The 18356-nt window shown below is 45.4% G+C and overlaps 3 protein-coding genes across 3 annotated transcripts; 2 read left to right on the top strand and 1 right to left on the bottom strand.

The window, feature by feature from the left end:
• Nucleotides 1-2759: 2759 nt before the first annotated feature.
• CRYAB (crystallin alpha B) lies at nt 2760-6368 on the bottom strand. Its single transcript, XM_060017970.1, has 3 exons — nt 5888-6368; nt 4632-4754; nt 2760-3102 (listed from the first exon to the last, which is right to left on the bottom strand). Exons 1-3 carry the CDS (start codon nt 6086-6088, stop codon nt 2899-2901), a joined length of 528 nt encoding a protein of 175 aa, XP_059873953.1. The 5' UTR covers nt 6089-6368; the 3' UTR covers nt 2760-2898.
• A 682-nt stretch (nt 6369-7050) lies between these two features.
• On the top strand, nt 7051-9550 carry HSPB2 (heat shock protein family B (small) member 2). The gene is made up of 2 exons (XM_060017969.1): nt 7051-7250; nt 7742-9550. The coding sequence occupies exons 1-2, from the start codon at nt 7157-7159 to the stop codon at nt 8191-8193; spliced, it is 546 nt and encodes a 181-aa protein (XP_059873952.1). The 5' UTR covers nt 7051-7156; the 3' UTR covers nt 8194-9550.
• A 2080-nt stretch (nt 9551-11630) lies between these two features.
• Nucleotides 11631-18356, top strand: C8H11orf52 (chromosome 8 C11orf52 homolog). The gene is made up of 4 exons (XM_060017174.1): nt 11631-11766; nt 16509-16546; nt 17603-17655; nt 17888-18356. Exons 1-4 carry the CDS (start codon nt 11735-11737, stop codon nt 18134-18136), a joined length of 372 nt encoding a protein of 123 aa, XP_059873157.1. The 5' UTR covers nt 11631-11734; the 3' UTR covers nt 18137-18356.

Raw genomic sequence — 18356 nt, 5'->3', positions numbered from 1 at the left:
AGCTAGCTATAAAGCTAAAGAAAAATCCCTCAAATATGCTAGACTAGAAAAGTCCTATACTAATAGCAGTGGACAAATAGCTATAGCAAAGCATGTGATCTGGAAAAGAATAACAACAAAAAACTAGTCTAACTTGGGGATGGTAATAATAAACAAAAAAGGTGACCCTGCACATTCTGAACAAATTTGTCAAAAACATAAATATCATACTCTAATAGACAAAGTGTGATTCATTTAAGATCAAATCATTAAGATTATGTCTGCTTGAGAAATCTGGTAATTCACTAAAATGATTAAAGCTGACACATGGTTTCCAGGGCATTCTTCAGTTTTTTACACTACTTAATTCAGCCTCAATCAGTTAAGGTGTTTTTGCATACCAGTAACATAAAACCCTCATCAAAAAAGATTAAACAAAAACGAGATGTAATAAGACATTGTGAAGTAAGGAAGCTCTAAAGGTGACCAGTTAAGCAGTTCAATGACCCATCAAGGTCTCGGAGTCTTACCATCTTCTTGCTCAGCCATCATCAGTATATCATGGATGCTCCCTCATGATTTCCAGATGCCTACAGCAATCTGAGTATCACATTCTCATGCTCCAACATGCAGAGGAAGAAAAAAAATCAATCTCTCTCTCTGTCTCTGTCTCTCTCTTTCTCGCTGTCTCTCTCCCTCTCCCTCTTCCCTCCCTCCCTGTCTCTTTTTTGGCAAGTCTTTTTAAAGGTAAAAAGCTTTTCAAGAAGCATCTATAGCGAATTTCCTTCCTGTCTCATTGATCATAATTGGGTTGTAGCCCTTTCAAGACTAATCCCTACAGAAGGAAGGGAATTTCCGTGATTGATTTAGACCAACTCTGGCTGGAGCTTGGGAGAAAGAATATGGTGGATACCTAAACCAATCTGGGGTGCTGTTGGCAAGACTGAAGGTGGTAAATAGGTTACTTAGGCAGCCAACAACGTCTGCTACACAGCCGTAAAAATTGGCTCTAAGTTTAGAGACATCTGACTTCTGGCTAGATCACAGCATTTCAGACTATTAGGAAGTTGTTTTTTAAGATAAAACATTTTGAACCTGTATAGATTTGCAATGTATATTGTCCTAGCTCCACACCCCTACAACATAAAAACTTTCGACAGTTGTTTCATGTGTCATATTTTAAAAGCATGGCCAATCCCCAAATTGTAGGTTTTGTGAAGGAAAGAGTCCTTGTGAGAAATCAGAAATCAGCTGGAAGAGGGTGCAGGAAAAATAAGAGTTGTCTCTAAACATTTATACCAGGGCTATTTTTCATTAATTGAATCAGAAGTTTGTCTAGACTCACAAAAGTGAAATAGAGGTGTTTTTGTAGAGGAGTATGTCTTTGTTTAAGCTAAATAATATGATCACTTATTGATCTGTTGTTATTCACTGTAATTCTTAAACCTTTTAAAGACAAATATCATGATACCACTTATATGTGGAATCTAAAATATGACACACCAATAAATAAATAAATAATGAAAAGAGACTTTGCTGGTTGTCCAGTGGTTAAGACTCCATGCTTCCAATGCAGGGGGTGCAGGTTTGATCCCTGGTCGGGGAACTAAGATCCTACGTGCCGCGTGGTGCGGCCAAAAAAAAAAAAACTAAACTAAAATATGACACAAATGAACATACCTACGAAACAGAAACAGACACATAGACACAGAAAACAGACTTGTGGTTGCCTGTGGGTGGGGGATGGGGGAGGCAAGGATTGGGAGTTTGGGATTAGCAGATACAAACTACTATATACAGGATGGATAAACAACAAGGTTCTACCATATAGCACAGGGAACTATATTCAATATCCTGTGATGAACCAAAATGGAAAAGAATATGAAAATATATATATATATACATGTGGATAACTGAGTCACTTTGCTGAAGAGCAGAAATTAACACAACATTGTATAATAAGTCAAATATACTTCAATAAAATTTAAAAAATAAAAAAAATAAGGGACTTCCCTGGTGGTCCAGTGGGTAAAAATCCACACTCCCAATGCAGGGGGCCAGTGTTCCGATTCCGGTTGGGGAACCAGATCCCACATGCATGCCACAACTAAGAGCCCACATGCTGCAACTAAAGACCCCACATGCCACAACTAAGACCCAGAGTGGCTTAAATAAATAAATATTTAAAAATAAATAAAAAACAAAAGTTAAACTTTTTAAATTGTGGGTCAATGGATTGTATATTCCCCAGTCTTAGTTTTAATAGGTGTTACCGGCTAATTAAGGGACTACACCTGAGAGGCTTGTTTGGAGATAATCACTTGTCCTATTGTGATAATCACCTGTCCACCTTGTGAATCAGCTGAAGGCAATGCTTATCAGTAGCAAAATGTCAAAGTTGAGGACACCATCTCCTCCCTGGTGACATGATTAATTTCAGAGACGCACTAGGGCCTTTTATGCATTGTCATCCAGACCTCATTCAGGTTTGTTATTGGAACTGAGGGCCAAAATCAAAGAGGGAGGAGAGGAACTAATATTCCTTGAACTCTGCTAAGGGCTTTACCTCCTTTTTCTCATTAATTTACTCCTTACAACTAGTGTACAAATCAGTACCCCATGTTATAAATGGAAGACATAAAGACCATAAAGCTTAAGTGACTTGCTAAATTTATCCCATGAGTAAATGCTGGAAACAGTCATTCTGACTCTAATATTCCTGGAGTCCCCTAAATCATATGTGATGATTATTACAAAATATTCAAACACAAGACAGTTATCTGTTGCTGAATGATATTTATTAGCTTAATAATTTGGGCCTGCCCTTAGCATTAATAAGCTTCAGCACTAGTCACAAGATTTTCATTCACTGGTGGGGAAATTTTCTTGTTTTAAAAAATGCAGTTAGAGAAAGGGCATCTACTTCTTGGGGGCTGCAGTGACAGCAGGTTTCTCTTCACGGGTGATGGGAATGGTGCGCTCAGGGCCCGAGACCTGTTTCCTTGGTCCATTCACAGTGAGGATGCCATCAGATGACAGGGATGAAGTAATTGTGAGAGGGTCCACATCAGCTGGGATCCGGTACTTCCGGTGGAACTCCCGGGAGACGAAGCCATGTTCATCCTAATCCAAGAGAATAAGGAAAGAGGTAGAGAGATAAGAACAGGAAATAGCATCACTTGCCTAGAACTCAGACATCCTCCTTCCCCTTAGGTGTGGCCAAATGCATGGCAACATGAGAGAAAGCTAAATAGCTGTTCTGTTTGGGGCTAAGATGAAATTGCCTAGGTGGTCACTCCTACCAATGAGAGTCTGAGAAGTCTGAACAGCCAAAACTTCATAGCTCTCTAAACCCTCAGGCATGGACATGTTCAGGGGTATTTCCCAGAGGTTTAGATCAATGTTTTTTGGGCCTACACGATTTGGAATATCATCTGGCTTTGAAGATTTGAGTCCCTGAGGAAACCCAGAAATTGTCCTGACTCTTCAGGAATGTTCCAGAAGGTTCCAGACCAATAGACCTAATAATAACAACAACAACAATAAAGACTCCCTCCAGGGAGGCTCTGATCTAGAGTTGAATCATACAAGCAAAACTGAAACAGCTTGAGGACCTCACACTATACTGTTTGATGCACAAGTTTCTGAGGTGGGAATTCCCTGGCGGTCCAGTGGTAAGGACTCCGCACTTTCACTGCCTTTGGTAGGAAGCAAACTCATTGAAAAACTCTCCCAGAAAGTAATGAAAAGCTATTCCATTCTCTAGAATTTGGCTAAAGAATTCTGACCCTAACCTTTACACCTGCTGAATCTCAAGCATTTATCCAGACAGGCTCTCAACTGATTTCCACATGGGTCTAGGGTATTAGGAGGTGAGTAGAGCTCTGAAGCTTAGGCAAAGCAAGTAGTTCAGCATTAAGATGGGCTAACGAGAGATGAATTCCAAAACATCTGAAAGAAAAGTCTCAAATTCAAGGGCCTTCCGAGTGCATGCAGTTAATGTAATTATATAAGGCGATCAGATGTCTGACAACCACTACTCCTAAATCAGTGGTCTTCAACCTTGACTAACTGTACATTAGAATCCCTTAGGGAGCTTTGAAAAATCCTGATTTAACTGACCTGGGATATGCCTGAGCATTGCGATATTTTTTTTTTTTTTTTTTTTTAAGCTGTACGTGGGCCTCTCACTGTCGTGGCCTCTCCCGTTGTGGAGTACAGGCTCCGGACGCGCAGGCTCAGTGGCCGTGGCTCATGGGCCCAGCTGCTCCGCGGCATGTGGGATCCTCCCGGACCGGGGCACGAACCCGTGTCCCCTGCATTGGCAGGTGGACTCTCAACCACTGCGCCACCAGGGAAGCCCTGGGATTTTTTTTAATTCCCCTCGCAATTCTAATGTGCCCAAGGTTGAGAACCACTGGCTTAAACAGGAAGTTAACATCCCATCTATCCCATCTGAGGCAATCAAATCAAAACAAACAAAGATCACTTCTCTAGCCAAAACAACAACAACAATAACAACAACAGGTTTATCCCTGTTCTTGACTCTTATGGCTTAGGACTGGAATGCTTCCAGCCTCAGGGGCTGATGGCAGTCTCTGGCATATAGTACGCGCTGGATGAATGAGCAGAAGAGAAAGTCAGCTACGTACCTGGCGCTCTTCATGTTTTCCATGCACCTCAATCACATCTCCCAGCACCTTGACCTTGAGTTCCTCTGGGGAGAAGTGCTTCACATCCAGGTTGACAGAGAATCTGTCCTTCTCCAGCCGCATCTGGAAATAGCAAGGTGGGGGAGGGGAAGACAAAAGATAGTAGGAATATGAACAACACTAGTACAGTCTCATTCTGCAGACTTGCTTTCTTTCCAGGTAGTTTATCCTCCTCGTTTTAGCTAAAAATCCCTTTTTGAATAAACATGACTCTCTAGTTCAGGGGTGCCACCACAGTGGTACCCAAGGCACACCATTTGGTCATCAGGCCAAACTTTATTTACAGGGACAGGGAAGAAGACAGACCACCCAGGGGACAAATCACAAGGATGGGTCTGGGCATGGCTTCTGCTGCTTCTCTGACCCAATGCCTGGCCTTGTCATTTGTCTGTGAGACAAAGGCCCCTTCTTCTTACTCAGGTCTCTGCCAAGTTTCCCACCCACTCAATCTGGAATGTTCTGCTAGCTCTGATTGTCCTTCCAAAGCCCTTGCCCACTTGGCTCCTGTTTACTCACTCTTGAATATTTTTAAACCAGAGTGTTATCTGTGACATCTTCTATCAATCTTATCTGTTTGCCCCATTCTCCTACCCTCTCAGGACAAGTGGAGGGGGGTCCCTAAACTTGACCTACCTTCTATCCTCATTAGGCTTGGACCCAGGCCAGTGCCCTGTCACAGCCCTGAGAAACCCAGAAAATCATAGAAGAGGGAATAGAAAGGAAGAAAATAGTGGCTGCTGTCTCCAGCTCCATGCAGCTGGGATGAAAAGCTCAGGATGAGGTAGGACTGCCTCCTGGCTCTGGAACTTGAGATGATAGTATTTGTCAGGAGTGTGAGGTATTAGAAGAGGTGAGCGAAGGAGTCTGAGCAAAGGCAGCTCTTTCCCTGTAGATCATTATGAACTAAACCAGAAAGGGACATCCTACTTAGAAGATGGGACAGAGAATGATCTTCATAACACATGGAAAAAATGTAATAAATAAGGATACAGAGGTGCATCGAATACAAACAGGTGATTGGGGAAGAGAGGAACTAGGGACCTCATCTTTCTTCACTGCAGGACACACAAGAGCCTAAGACACTTGGGACCCTTAGACCTAGTCAGATTTAGGCCAGGAGGAAAAGGACAGTGGATGGAGACGCTTCCAGGAGGCTCCAGAATGAACTCACCTGTCCTGGCAGAGGGGAGACTTACCTCTGAGAGCCCAGTGTCAATCCAGCTGGGTGCCCGCAGAAATGAAGGCAGCCGAAGGTAGAAGGGGCTCAGGGAAGTAGAAGCTGGGAAGAGATCAGACTCCAACAGGTGTTCGCCAAAGAACTGGTCAAAGAGGCGGCTGGGAGAGTGAAAAGGAAAGAAGGGGCGGCGGATCCAGGGGTGGTGGATGGCGATGTCCATGGTGGCTAGGTGAGTGTGGAGACTCAGCTGGCTGGTCAGCTCCTTCAGCCGCAGCTACAGCCAGCCCCTTATATACGCAGTCTTCTGAAGCTTCTGGAATGGTGATGTCAGGGGTTTTATTATCCCAGCTCACTGCCCGTTCATGGAGACTTGTGATTGGGGATTTGGCAGTGTGACACATACCCAGTACTCACTGAGCTAAGAAAAGAGAAATACAAACACGTCTGAGTCGGCCAGTGACTTGTCCTGGTCTTGTTTTACTCGCTTTCTGTCCGCACCCCATGGCACCCCCCGCCCCCCTTCTCTGGAGCTGGGACTGAGGCAGGAATCCCAGGCGGGCGGGCAGTGGGCCCCTCCTCCTCCTCTGCAGCCTAGCATGCCAAGGGAATGCGGCCAGAGACTATCTTGGGCCTGGGCAGGAACTGGAATCTTCCTAGGCTGGGCCCCAGGATATTAACTCTTTGTGGGTCCCTGAAGGAGAGTAGTGATCACCAACATGTCAACGGCAGGTTTCCACGTGGTGCCCTGGGTCGCCCTGGGTTCAGAGAGGACCCTGACCTTAACCTAGGCAAGAAGGCCCCTCACCCCACCCCAGAGAAAGGGGAGAAAGTTGTTTGCGTCGTTCACTTTACAGGCCTGGCAGAACAGTAAATCCAGGGGAGCTTGATGAAGCAGAGCGCCGGCTGCCTACCACTGAGGAGGGGAAGAGGGGCGTGGAAAACGTGCAAACTCTTTGGGAGGGTCTCAGCGTGGTCTCTCCGGGGCCTCCGGCACCAGCCTCCCCTCCCCAGCTCGCTCCGCAGCCAGGACCCCCAGCTGTCCTCCCCGGGGGGGCCCCCCGTGACAGCTGAAGGGTGTGCAGCGGAGGGGACGGGGGTCCAGGCGGCGCGGGTCACACACTCGACGCGGGCGCTGCCCGCCCCTCCCCCACCGGGCTCGGCACTATTTTGGGTGGTGTAGACCCCGCCCCCACCTCCAAGTGCGCTGGGGCTCTGCGGCAGCTGGAGGGGTGCTGCTGCGCCTGCTGGGGCCGCACCTCGAGCCGGGGCCGCCGGCGGGTCTGCAGCCATGTCGGGCCGCTCGGTGCCACATGCCCACCCGGCCACCGCCGAGTACGAGTTTGCCAACCCGAGCCGCCTGGGCGAGCAGCGCTTCGGGGAAGGTATGGCACGGACGCCACCCCCTTGCCTCCCACCCCCACCTGCTGAAATTCTGGGCTGACCTCCCAATGATACTGGCCTCCACCCCACTCTGGGCTTAACTGAACTCCTGGGGCGAGCCGTCTCCCACCCCAGACTCCCCCCTCACCCCGCTCCGGGCAGGGCTCGCTTCCCTTCCTACTGACCTCGGTGCGGACTGCTGCCCGCTGTGCTCTGATACCTGCCCCTGCTCCCCTCGGGATGCTTCCCCTGCGAACCACCCAGACCCTGTCTGGTTTGCTCTTCTTCATCCCAACTCATTCCCTTTCTCAATCTCCTCTCCCCAGCCGCCTCATTCCAGCCACTGGGACCCCTCCTTCCCCTTCCCTGCTTCTCCTGACTCCCCTCCAGCTCTCCCGAGGCCTCACCTCCTGATCTGCTCTCATGTCGCCCTCCTTCCCACCCCATCCTCCCTCATTCTAACTCTTGCCTTCTCTTTCTCTCTGCCCCTCAGGCCTCCTGCCAGAAGAGATCCTGACCCCCACCCTCTACCATGGCTACTATGTCCGGCCCCGGGCTGTCCAAGCTGGGGAGGGCAGCAGGGCAGGGGCCTCTGAGCTTCGGCTCAGTGAGGGCAAGTTCCAGGCGTTTCTGGATGTGAGCCACTTTACCCCCGATGAGGTAACCGTGAGGACTGTGGACAACCTACTGGAGGTGTCTGCCCGGCACCCCCAGCGCCTGGACCGCCATGGCTTCGTGTCCAGAGAGTTCTGCCGAACCTACGTCCTGCCTGCTGATGTTGACCCCTGGCGGGTCCGCGCTGCTCTCTCCCATGATGGCATCCTCAACCTGGAGGCGCCTCGGGGTGGCCGACATTTGGACACAGAGGTCAATGAGGTCTACATCTCCTTGCTCCCTGCACCTCCTGATCCAGAGGAAGAGGAGGAAGCCAGTGTTGAGCCCTGAGTGCCACAGAGCCAGCACCCTTTCTAGCTCCCGCGGTGATAGGACTAGCTGCTCACCACCCCAGAGGTAGCAGCATCCTTGGGGGAAGGGAAAAGTGCATGGTCACAATGTATGGTTTGGTCCCTTGGGACGTGTCATAGTGTTTTCATTTAGTTTTGGGTGGAGTTGAATAAACCCAAATCTCAGGGCCTTATTTGTGCTGCTCCCTATTCTGTGGCCTGGAGGATGGGATGGGCAGGGAGGGAGACAAAAAGGACAGCTAGACAAAAAGGTCCTCAGTTAGATGTACCCAATGTCATAGCACCCTGAGCTCACACTTGGATGCTGAGATCACACCTGGAAGCTGACACTGGCTCCAGATCAAATTCCTGGCCATAATTTTCTCACAATGCAACAAAAGAGAGAGTGATCCTGGGAGGGAAAAGGGATATGCCATCCAAACAGCCCAGAGGGCACTGTCTGAGCTGGTGATTAGAGACACAAAAACAAGGGTCTCCAGACTGTCTGGCCTGTTTTGGGTAGGGGTTGGGAAATCAGCTTTTGGCTGCAGAGTTGCCTAAAGCCCTGGTTTCCCATACTAAGGTCTGTCCACTGTAAATGGTCTCTGATTCTGAGGGATCGAGTATGCAGACACAGGGGCACAGACACAGAAGCCTCTGCCATTGTCACTAAATCACAAAGCCTCCCAACCCTCTGCCTATGAGAGAAAGCATTTGTTTCTAACCTTGAAACATCCCAAAGAGAGGAATTGCTGCATCACTCCACCCAATCCAAGTCTAAATGCAGGGGAGCTAGAGTTATTGGTATGGTGGTGATGGCCAGGGAAACTTCCTTTGGAAGTAGAGTCTTAATACTAGGGGTATGATGTATTCAGGAGAGCCTTGGGGGGGGGGGGGTTGACCTCTTAATTGCTCTCTGTAATCAAGAGAACATGCATGTGTATGCTTTGAGGAGTGTCCAGAAGACCTCCCTGCCCCCAAATATATCTTTTACTAGGTTGTGATGGATATCTGAAATTCTTCCATTAAAGTGGTTGATTCTTAACTTTTTTTATGGACAATAAAAGCAATAGATCCTCTTTCCAGAAAAACACACATGCTCCGAAATTTGGCATATAATTTGAATAGGTTCACACAGCTCTTGAGATCCATTCATATGCCCCTCTTAGGGAATCTGTGGACACCCAGGATAAGAACCCTCACTTGAAGAATACAATTCTTGGTTAAAGGATTGCCATCTATTAAAAATTAAAGCATGCCTTAGAGAAATAACTATTGATGTATTCTTTTGTTCACTCATTCAACAAATTAAACCCCAAGTAATATACTGTGGAGGTTATACATTGTAAATATAAATTTAAAACTATGCTCCTTTGTTGTCTACTCTCAGGCATCTTAACGTCTGGCTGAGAAGAAAAAGAATTGTAAAAGGATCCTATTCAGACTTCAACCAGAACAGCTTCACTTTGATCTGTTTCGTAGTTGGAATTTTTACCTGAGCTTCATTTAAAAGAAAGGGTTCCTTAGCTAGAAAAAAATTTGAAACCTCTGATTTTGTCCAAATCCCCATCCCATTCAAATACTTTGAAGATTATTAGCCAACTTCTGAGACATTTTCAGTGACCGAGGGCTTAGAACTTCATAAGGTAGCCCATTTCATTTTCTTTTTGGACACATCTGTTATAAATTCTTCCTTCCATTGATCCAAAATCTGCATTTCAGTAACTTCTGCCCATTGGTTCAGGTTATGTCCAGAAACTAAATGCAATCCTTCTTTCACTTGAGAGTCCCTTCAAATATTTAAAAGTAACCATCCTGTCCTCCAAAAGCTTCCCTTTCCCAACTAAACATGCCTAATTCTTTTAACCATATTTTATAGGACTTTCCATACCACTTATAACTCAGACAACTTTCTCCTCAATACACTGCCTCTTGACACTGTAACTTGAAATTCAACATGTAAACCTAAAATTATTATTCCAATCATGGACTGACTGGTACAGACTTCAGTGGAATAATCAATACCATTGTTTATCACTCTAGACTTCTATTAATGGTGCTTTGGGTATATCAGATTTTCTGGCCACCACAACACAGTGTTGGTTCCTTTGGAATTTCTGGTCATATAAAAATCTCACATGTTTTCCTTTAAATTTTTTCTTTAAATTAGAGAGAGTAGCTAGAAAGGGACCGAGATTGTGGAGGGCTTTGAGTGCCAAGCTAAGAAGTTTGGGTAACAGGATGAAAAGAATATAGTTAATGGTAGAGTACAGAATGGATTGCCAGGGAGAAGCACGGCCATGAAATAAGAGGCTAGTGCACTGATCCATCACCAGACAATAAAGTAAGATGCTTTACCATCTAACAATTAGCTGAGAAAAAGAAGTAATAATAATAACAATAGCTAGGACTTACTGAGAGGGTCCCATGTGCCAGGCCCTGGACTAGAGTTTTATATACATTATCTCATTTAATCTTCACCACAATCCTACAAGGCTGTGACTCTTATTATCTTATTATCTCCATTTTTCGTAAGGAAAGAAGATGGGGAGGAATGAAGCGTCCAGGGTACCCTCTGTGGAGTACAGGGCTGAGTGCTGGGTCCTGAACATCCATAAGGGACACACAAATAACTGGGCATCTGAACAAGACACTAAAGAGGGGGTGGGAACACTGAAGACAAGCCATACAGGTTCCACAAATTCTCCTAGAGCCCCTATTTTCTACAGAGGAATTTGCTCAACTTCATCCTAGTTGCCAGTGAGTGTGGAATGAATCAGCTTCAGGTCATTGGAGGAGAAGCTGAGTTGAGGTTAAATGGAGATTCCGTAGTTCTGTACTGGGGATGGGGAAGTGAGTGGTTAAGAAGTGCTGAGACCATTCCAATCATAGAATCATATGATTTTTGACCAGAAAGGGGATTAAGTAATGAGTTCAGCCCTCCATTTTTACAGTCCTCGAAAAAAGTGATTTGCCCACATTAATTCCAATAGCAAGGGAGAATACAAAAGGAATACATTTCCCTAAATTTTAGTTTCCCAAAGAGTCCAGTATTCAATCCCAGATTCTGGACAAGGATAATAAGAGACTGACACCGATTACCTTGAAAGTGAAACTCAATTAGACCTGCGTACTGCTGGGGAAACATAGGTAAGACTCTTTATTATAGACGTTACATTTCAATGACAGTGTGAAGTAGTAGAGAAACATTTCCTAAGGAAACCCAGAGCCCTTTTCTGTCTCAGGTTTCTTCTCACTGAAGCTTGAAGCTCAAAAGTTAACGCTTCATCAAAGCAGCTCCAAATCCCGAAGGTGAGATTGCTCTCACCTGGAGCCCGTGTGTGTTCCTCTACCCTTTGGCTGGGAGCAGTCACCTGGGAATCTTTCCAGCAGGTGGCTTCCAAAGTCCAACCTGTTAGGTTGAAATCTGACCCTGACGGAGACTCCCTGGGAGCTGCTACTGAAAGCTGAACCGGGAACCAGGAAATGCACAAGCCCCTATCTATAGCAAAACAGCTGGGCTCCCTGGGAGACAGAGCACCATGGGAAACCGGCTCGGCTGCGGGGGAAGCTGGTGAGTAGGGGGAAGGGTCGGAGGGTAAGGTCTCTGTTGGTGGACATGAAGGTCCCAAGAATAAGAGAGAGCCTGCAGCTAGTGCTCTGCCAACTTCCCACTGTCACCTTCTCCACATGGCACCTCCTCCACGTGGCACCTCCAGGGGCAAACACCAGAGCAGCACCCCTTCTGTGCTCCCTCCTTTCAGGAAACCTCAAAAAACAGCCAAGCCAGCTGTCTGTCCAACGGCTAGGACAGGGCTGGAATGGTAAATTGACATTTTTTTCTCTTTGTCTTCTTCTGCCTCCTCTTTCCCTTTATTCTCTTCCTTTCTCCTCCAGATAATGGTAATAATTGTAGCATTTGGAACTTTATAATCTCATTTAATTTTCCCAACAATTCTGAGGGATGTGGTCTTACTCCTCCCATTTTACAGCTAAGAAGCTGAAATTCAGAGAAGTTAGCTAATTTGTCTGGGGTCACATGGCTAGTAAGCAAACAAACCAAGATTCCAACCCAAGTTTATCTGACTTCAAAGCCCATACTTATAATCATGCCATAATACTGCCTCCTGAATCAAGCAAATCAACTTTGGAGAAATGTTTATTTAAAAGGGTAGAAGTGGGCTTCCCTGGTGGTGCAGTGGTTGAGAGTTCGCCTGCCGATGCAGGGGACGCGGGTCCGTGCCCTGTTCCGGGAAGATCCCACATGCCGCGGCGCGGCTGGGCCCGTGAGCCATGGCCGCTGAGCCTGCGCGTCCGGAGCCTGTGCTCCGCAACGGGAGAGGCCACAACAGTGAGAGGCCCGCGTACCGCAAAAAAAAAAAAAAAAAAAAAAAAAAAAGGGTAGAAGTAAAAATAATTAATAATAAAATAAAAAATAAAAGGGCAGAAATGAGAATATCCATACAATATTTGAATATAACTTTCACACTTGTTTGCTGTGTGACATTAGGCAAATTCTGTAACTTCTCTTTTTCCTCACGTGTAATACGTAGATAACACAACCTGTGTTGTTTAGATCACGGACTTGAAGAGCAGATTATATGTGAAAGCCTCACAATAAATGAATCATATTGTCTTTATTGTTCTTTCCCAGGATTGTCATCACTTGTTAAATAACAAAAATTCAACCAAGTAAATTTTAAAAATTTAATTGGCTTTATTGAACAATTCATGAATGGGGCAGCATCTCATCTAGCAAGTAGAAAGGAGCTCCGAGGAGCTGTACAAAATGAAAGGCTTTTATAGGCAGAAGGGGGAAGGGATCAAGGGAAGAGCAGATGACCTCATCTTCCTTTGGGTGATGGAAAAGGTCTGTGTGGCAGATTATCTCATTGATGCTGACCAGAAAATTCCAAACTGACGTTTAAGACTACATTCCTGGGGAAGGTTGAAACTCCTGTTAGGCTAGGTATTAAGCCATGGTTTGGTGGTATGAGATTAGCACAAGCAACACCATTTGAGGCCTGTTGTTTCTTTTCTTTTCTTTTAATTTTTTGGCCACACTGCACTTGGCATGTGGGATCTTAGTTCCCCGACCAGGGATCGAACCCATGCCCTGTGCAGTGGAAGTGCAGAGTCCTAACCACTGGACTGCCAGGGAAGTCTCGGCCTGTTGTTTCTTTTTAACACTATAAACCCGTGGGCCTAGTTTTATCCTGTCCACTGCCTTCTTAGCTCTACCACTCCATGCCTGCATCTGTCTTGAGGGTGTCCTGTTTATGAATAAAGTATCATTATGTTTAGAGAGATAGGTGAGGTACATTGAAAAGCACATATAATTTGGAGTCAGTACATTGGATTCAAGTCCTGTTCCTACTACTCATTCATTTATTAAACAAATATTTTATTGAACCCCTATATGTATCAGGCATAGTGATAGAGGCAGAAGACATAGCAATAATAGGAAATTTGGTTCTTGCCTTCTTGAGTAAGGTACCAAAGTTCTAGGGCATCTATAAAGTGAGAACAGCACTTTTTTTTTTTTTTTTTTTTGTGATACGCGGACCTCTCACTGTTGTGGCCTCTCCCGTTGCGGAGCACAGGCTCCGGACACACAGGCTCAGCGGCCATGGCTCACAGGCCCAGCGGCTCCGTGACATGTGGGATCTTCCCAGATCGGGGCACGAACCCGTGTCCCCCGCATTGGCAGGCGGACTCTCAACCACTGCACCACCAGGGAAGCCCGAGAACAGCACTTTTTAAACTCTGAGATGTCCTATAGACATGGGACATCTAGAAACATGAAAACTTCCAGAGAAGGGGGTGTAAAGCATCTTTCACTCCCTTTCTTCCCAAGTCTTCATAGTTTCCATTTTTGGTTATTTCTTCCTCAGATGGTGGTAGTCATAGTAGTCAGCTTTGATTGACACTCATTATATGCCAGACACCTAGCTGAGTATTTTACATTTATTATTTTATTTAAATTTTACAATGATCCCATGAGTCTTAAGTTCTATTATTATCTTCATTTTATTAATAAGAAAATGGAGGGAATTCCTTGGCGGTCCAGTGGTTAGGACTCAATGCTTTCACTGCTGAGGGCCTGGGATCGATCCCTGGTCAGGGAACCAAGATTCCGCATGCCATGTGGCATGGCCAAAATTTTTTAAATAAATAAAATGAAAATGGAAGCCTAATGACGTAAAAAACTTGCTAAAGGTCATACAGCTAGTCTGACACCGTCAATCAGACTCTAGAGCCTGGCTAGAAACACTACACCAGATATTCTAACCAAAATATATTTTTTCCTCTTAAAATATTAGTAGGACTGGATAAATATTGTTCTTCTCTATTTCTCATTATCTCAATAAACTTCAGAAACTTAAAGACACTGTGACAATTGAGATTTTTATTAAAAAAATTTTTTTTTCTGATTACAAATGTAATACACATTCACTGTGTATTCAGAAAGCACCAAAGAGGAGAAAATAAGAAACAACCATAAATATAAGCACCCAGAGATGACAGGAACATTTTAGTGTATTTCCATGTAATCCTTTTTAAATGCCTATATACATAGTTTTTATCCCCAAACATATTACCTTTATATCATCTTAATAAAGAGGAAAATTTTCCATGCTATTAGGTGTTCTTCCAACATAACATCTTTCTTAAATTGGTGTATAATGTTCCATTGATTGGAGATGCCATTTATTTAGTTAGTTCCCAATGTTGGACATTTAGGATATTTCCTATTTTTTGCAATTATAAATAATGCTACAATGAGCTTCCATATTTGCACCTGTCTGATTATTGCTTAGAACTGCTACATCGGAGGGTACACACATTGACGTTTAAGGCTTCTTATACTTATTGCCAATTGCATTCTAGAAAGACTGCACCGATTTTTATTCCTACTACCAATATAGGAGAGTGCCCATTTGGTTTCCTTAATTCTGGGCTAAAAATAAAATCCTATCACCCGCGAGTCTAGCTGAATATTCCATTTGGGCCGTGTCCAGGCATTGTACAACATCCAACGTGGGAACAGGCTCTGTTCACTAAAATTGAGTCACCCAAGTCTACGTTATTTTAGAATTAATATTCTCTTTATCTGTTAAAGTAGAAGTAAGTAGGAAGACAGTAGTGACCAGGGGCAAGGAATTAGAGGCTGGGATTAGGCTATGACTAGGCAGTGGTAAAGGAAAGGAAGAGCTAAAGTGGAAGACGAGGAAGTAGAAAGACCCAGAAATAGTTTCAAAGCTTTTCTTCTGAACCACCTCTAGTGTTCAAATGGAGACTCAAACTATTCTCAGCTCAGCAAGCTGCAGTAAAACCAAAAATCAAACCAAAACACAAACCTCTGACAGATATGTGTGGAAAAATCCTGATTTTTCTATATTAGTAAAATGAACACGATTTAGAAGACCCCACCCTCTTTCTTTTTAATTAGCAAAAGAAGGAAACTTCCTTGGGGAGACAGACGTCAGATAAATAGGGTTGGCTCTGTTACAGTTGGAAATGTACTAGCAAGAAAAAGCATCCGGAGTAAGCCACAAACTATTCAGCCTATTTCCTCAGACAAGTGTTGTTTCTCTGGCCATCAAACAGTTGACAATCACGTAGACACACTGGCTCCATCGGGGACCCCAGGGGCTCAGAAATTAGTATAAGAGGTCTGTCCTGCAGGGAGGGCAATGTAGCTGAGTCACTCACCAAATTCAGAACTTCCTGTGCTATGGATGTTAAAGCTTAAATATCTCTCACTTTCTCTGTTAATTAAAAACAAGGACAAAAAAGCAGGGCGGGAGGTCACCTGTTAGGAAAGGGCTGTGCAGGGCTCTAATTAGTCAGCCCTTGTTGTGGCAGTTTCTGTGACTCCCAGAATGAGAACCCCAGGTTGGCAGAGACCCTGAAGGAGAGACACCAGAGAAGAAGCAAGAGGGTCTCTGAATCCAGGAATATCCCATTATTTGGCCAGTTTCCCTTACCCTCTGCTGGGATTAGCCTGTTAGACAATCCCAGAATAGCCCTCAACCCAGCTACATACCTGGCATGTAGCGCCTGGTTGCCTGAGGCTGTATTTTGGGTTTGGTTATGTCAGTTGTACCACTCCACCTTCCAGAACCATCCCTTTGGGAGAGCTATGGTACCCTTGATAAATGCTTTGGGACTGGCTCAGGGTGAATCTTTGTTAGAGGGAGGTGAGGGAAGGTCATCCTACCAGAATGCTAAGGAGACCACAGAGCAAATGATGAAGGAGGGAAGAAAGAGGCCAGGCTCTTACACATGAGTGATCTGTTTTTCCTTTCACAGGAGCTGCCCATCAACTTTCCAGAGGAAAAAGAAAATGGGTAATGGGTGTTGGGGGGGGTGGGGTGGGGGATGCTAGGGGGAGTGCAAATTTGAGAAAAGAAGATAAGAGAACCAGTGTCTTTAGAAGGGGCATAGGGTGGGGGGCGGCTAAAGGGAGATAGTACACCAAAGAGAATCGTTAGGTTACTGTGTTCAAGACCAGCTCTGAAACTCTGAGTCTCGTCCTTTCCATTATCTCAGAGTGGCAAGGTTTGTTGCTCATTCCTTCATTCATCTAGCAAAAATTTATTCAACCCTTATATTGTATATGAAGCACTAGGCAGGATTCCAAGGAGGCAGAGAGGCACAAGAGGAAGGGCACATGGTCTCGGCCCTAGAGGAACTGAAAATCAAGTTTGAGAAAGAGATACACGTTAACAAGTAACCATAATACCACGTATTATACACGTTAACAAGTAACCATAATACCATGTATTGATACTAGTGCTCCCAACAGCACCAGATTCATGCTGTGAGAGAAGGGGAGAAAACACCGATGTTGAAGGAATAATAGCAAGTTCACAAGTTGGAAGAGGAGCAGGGAGGAGAGGGTATTTTAGGCCGGGAAATTATCTCATGCAGAGAAAAGAAAGACAAGAGAAGAGAGTGACTTTATGGAAAGTGACCAAATGTTTGGTGTAGCTGAGCTCTTACCATATTGCCCTGTAATAGTCTGTTTACTTGTCTCCCCTAGTAGACTGCAAGCTCCCCTGCACAGGAGAAAACAGCCTACTCAATCTTCTATCCCCAGAATGTGGCACAGAGCCTGGCATGCAGTGGGCTCTCAACATATGCCTGTTGAACTATGTTAGGGGCCAGTGAAAAAATAGGATGGAAGATATTAGGGGCAGACTGTGAAAGGGCCAGATTGTATACTCTGCTAAGGAGTTTGAATGTGGGAATGGTAGAAGTAAGAGATGAGAGCAGAGGCAGGGAGATTAGTTAGAAGCCCACCATAATAATTTCACAGAGATTTGAAGAAGGCAATCTCAGTAGAGACAGGAAGAGAAAATGGATTTAAGTCGGTGGATTTAAGTCGGATTTCTTCCTCTCAGGGAGCCAAGCAAGACGGACATTAAAGCAGCAGCAGCAACAGAATGGCACAAAGGTAATGACAACCTCCATCCCTTCCAGGAGGCTGCTCAGACATGGGATCCCAGGACTCAGCTTTTCCATCCTGGGACAGAAACATCTCAGTCATCTGTAGAAGTTTCTGGCTTTGCCCATCTTCCTCCATCCCCCAAAGCAGCAAAGCAAAGTGTCATTTAATAGACCCTGCATTGGAGGTGAGGGGCAAAACCAAGTCAAGAATCTCCCTTAATGCTGTCCATTCCTCTCAGGGCCATGACCCAACGGGACGTACGTATGAGCAGGTGTTAAAGCAGCCTGTGTCTCAGGAGATGAGTCAAGGCCTCATGTCGGAGGAGAGCAGCTTACACTATGCAGACATTCAATTGTGCAGCCTAACCCAGACACGCTCTGCCCAGGAGGTGAAGCACCTACAGCTAGAAAATGCTACAGAATATGCGACGCTTTACTTCCCCCAGTCCACACCCCGCTATGACAGCAAGAACGGGACCCTAGTATGAGCCCTGGGGAGGATGGACCTGCTTGCATCATTTCATCACTATGGCTGTGGGGAGAATCTACTGCTTTGGGGGACTGGCTAGCAGCCCAGGGATGGCGGACACGTTTTAGAACTACAGAGCCCCTGGAATTGAGGGCCCCAGTCTTGCGCTCTCCCTAAGCCTCTCTCTTATTTGCCACCATTAGCTTGGGGTTGTATTTGGGTTACCTGGGGGTGGATGG

This window comes from Delphinus delphis, chromosome 8, assembly GCF_949987515.2.
Source record: "Delphinus delphis chromosome 8, mDelDel1.2, whole genome shotgun sequence".
In the NCBI taxonomy this organism is placed as follows: domain Eukaryota; kingdom Metazoa; phylum Chordata; class Mammalia; order Artiodactyla; family Delphinidae; genus Delphinus; species Delphinus delphis.
Note: the sequence above shows the minus strand (reverse complement) of the source record. Positions and strands in the feature narration are given on the sequence as shown.

Coding starts and splice junctions, on each gene's coding strand:
- CRYAB (XM_060017970.1), bottom strand. CDS start 6,088: ATGGACATCGCCATCCACCACCCCTGGATCCGCCGCCCCTTCTTTCCT. Junction 4,755..5,887: donor TTGACACTGGGCTCTCAGAG/GTAAGTCTCCCC, acceptor TGCTATTTCCAG/ATGCGGCTGGAGAAGGACAG. Junction 3,103..4,631: donor GAAAACATGAAGAGCGCCAG/GTACGTAGCTGA, acceptor CTCTTGGATTAG/GATGAACATGGCTTCGTCTC.
- C8H11orf52 (XM_060017174.1), top strand. CDS start 11,735: ATGGGAAACCGGCTCGGCTGCGGGGGAAGCTG. Junction 11,767..16,508: donor CTCGGCTGCGGGGGAAGCTG/GTGAGTAGGGGG, acceptor TTCCTTTCACAG/GAGCTGCCCATCAACTTTCC. Junction 17,656..17,887: donor AGCAACAGAATGGCACAAAG/GTAATGACAACC, acceptor CATTCCTCTCAG/GGCCATGACCCAACGGGACG.
- HSPB2 (XM_060017969.1), top strand. CDS start 7,157: ATGTCGGGCCGCTCGGTGCCACATGCCCACCCGGCCACCGCCGAGTAC. Junction 7,251..7,741: donor CGAGCAGCGCTTCGGGGAAG/GTATGGCACGGA, acceptor TCTGCCCCTCAG/GCCTCCTGCCAGAAGAGATC.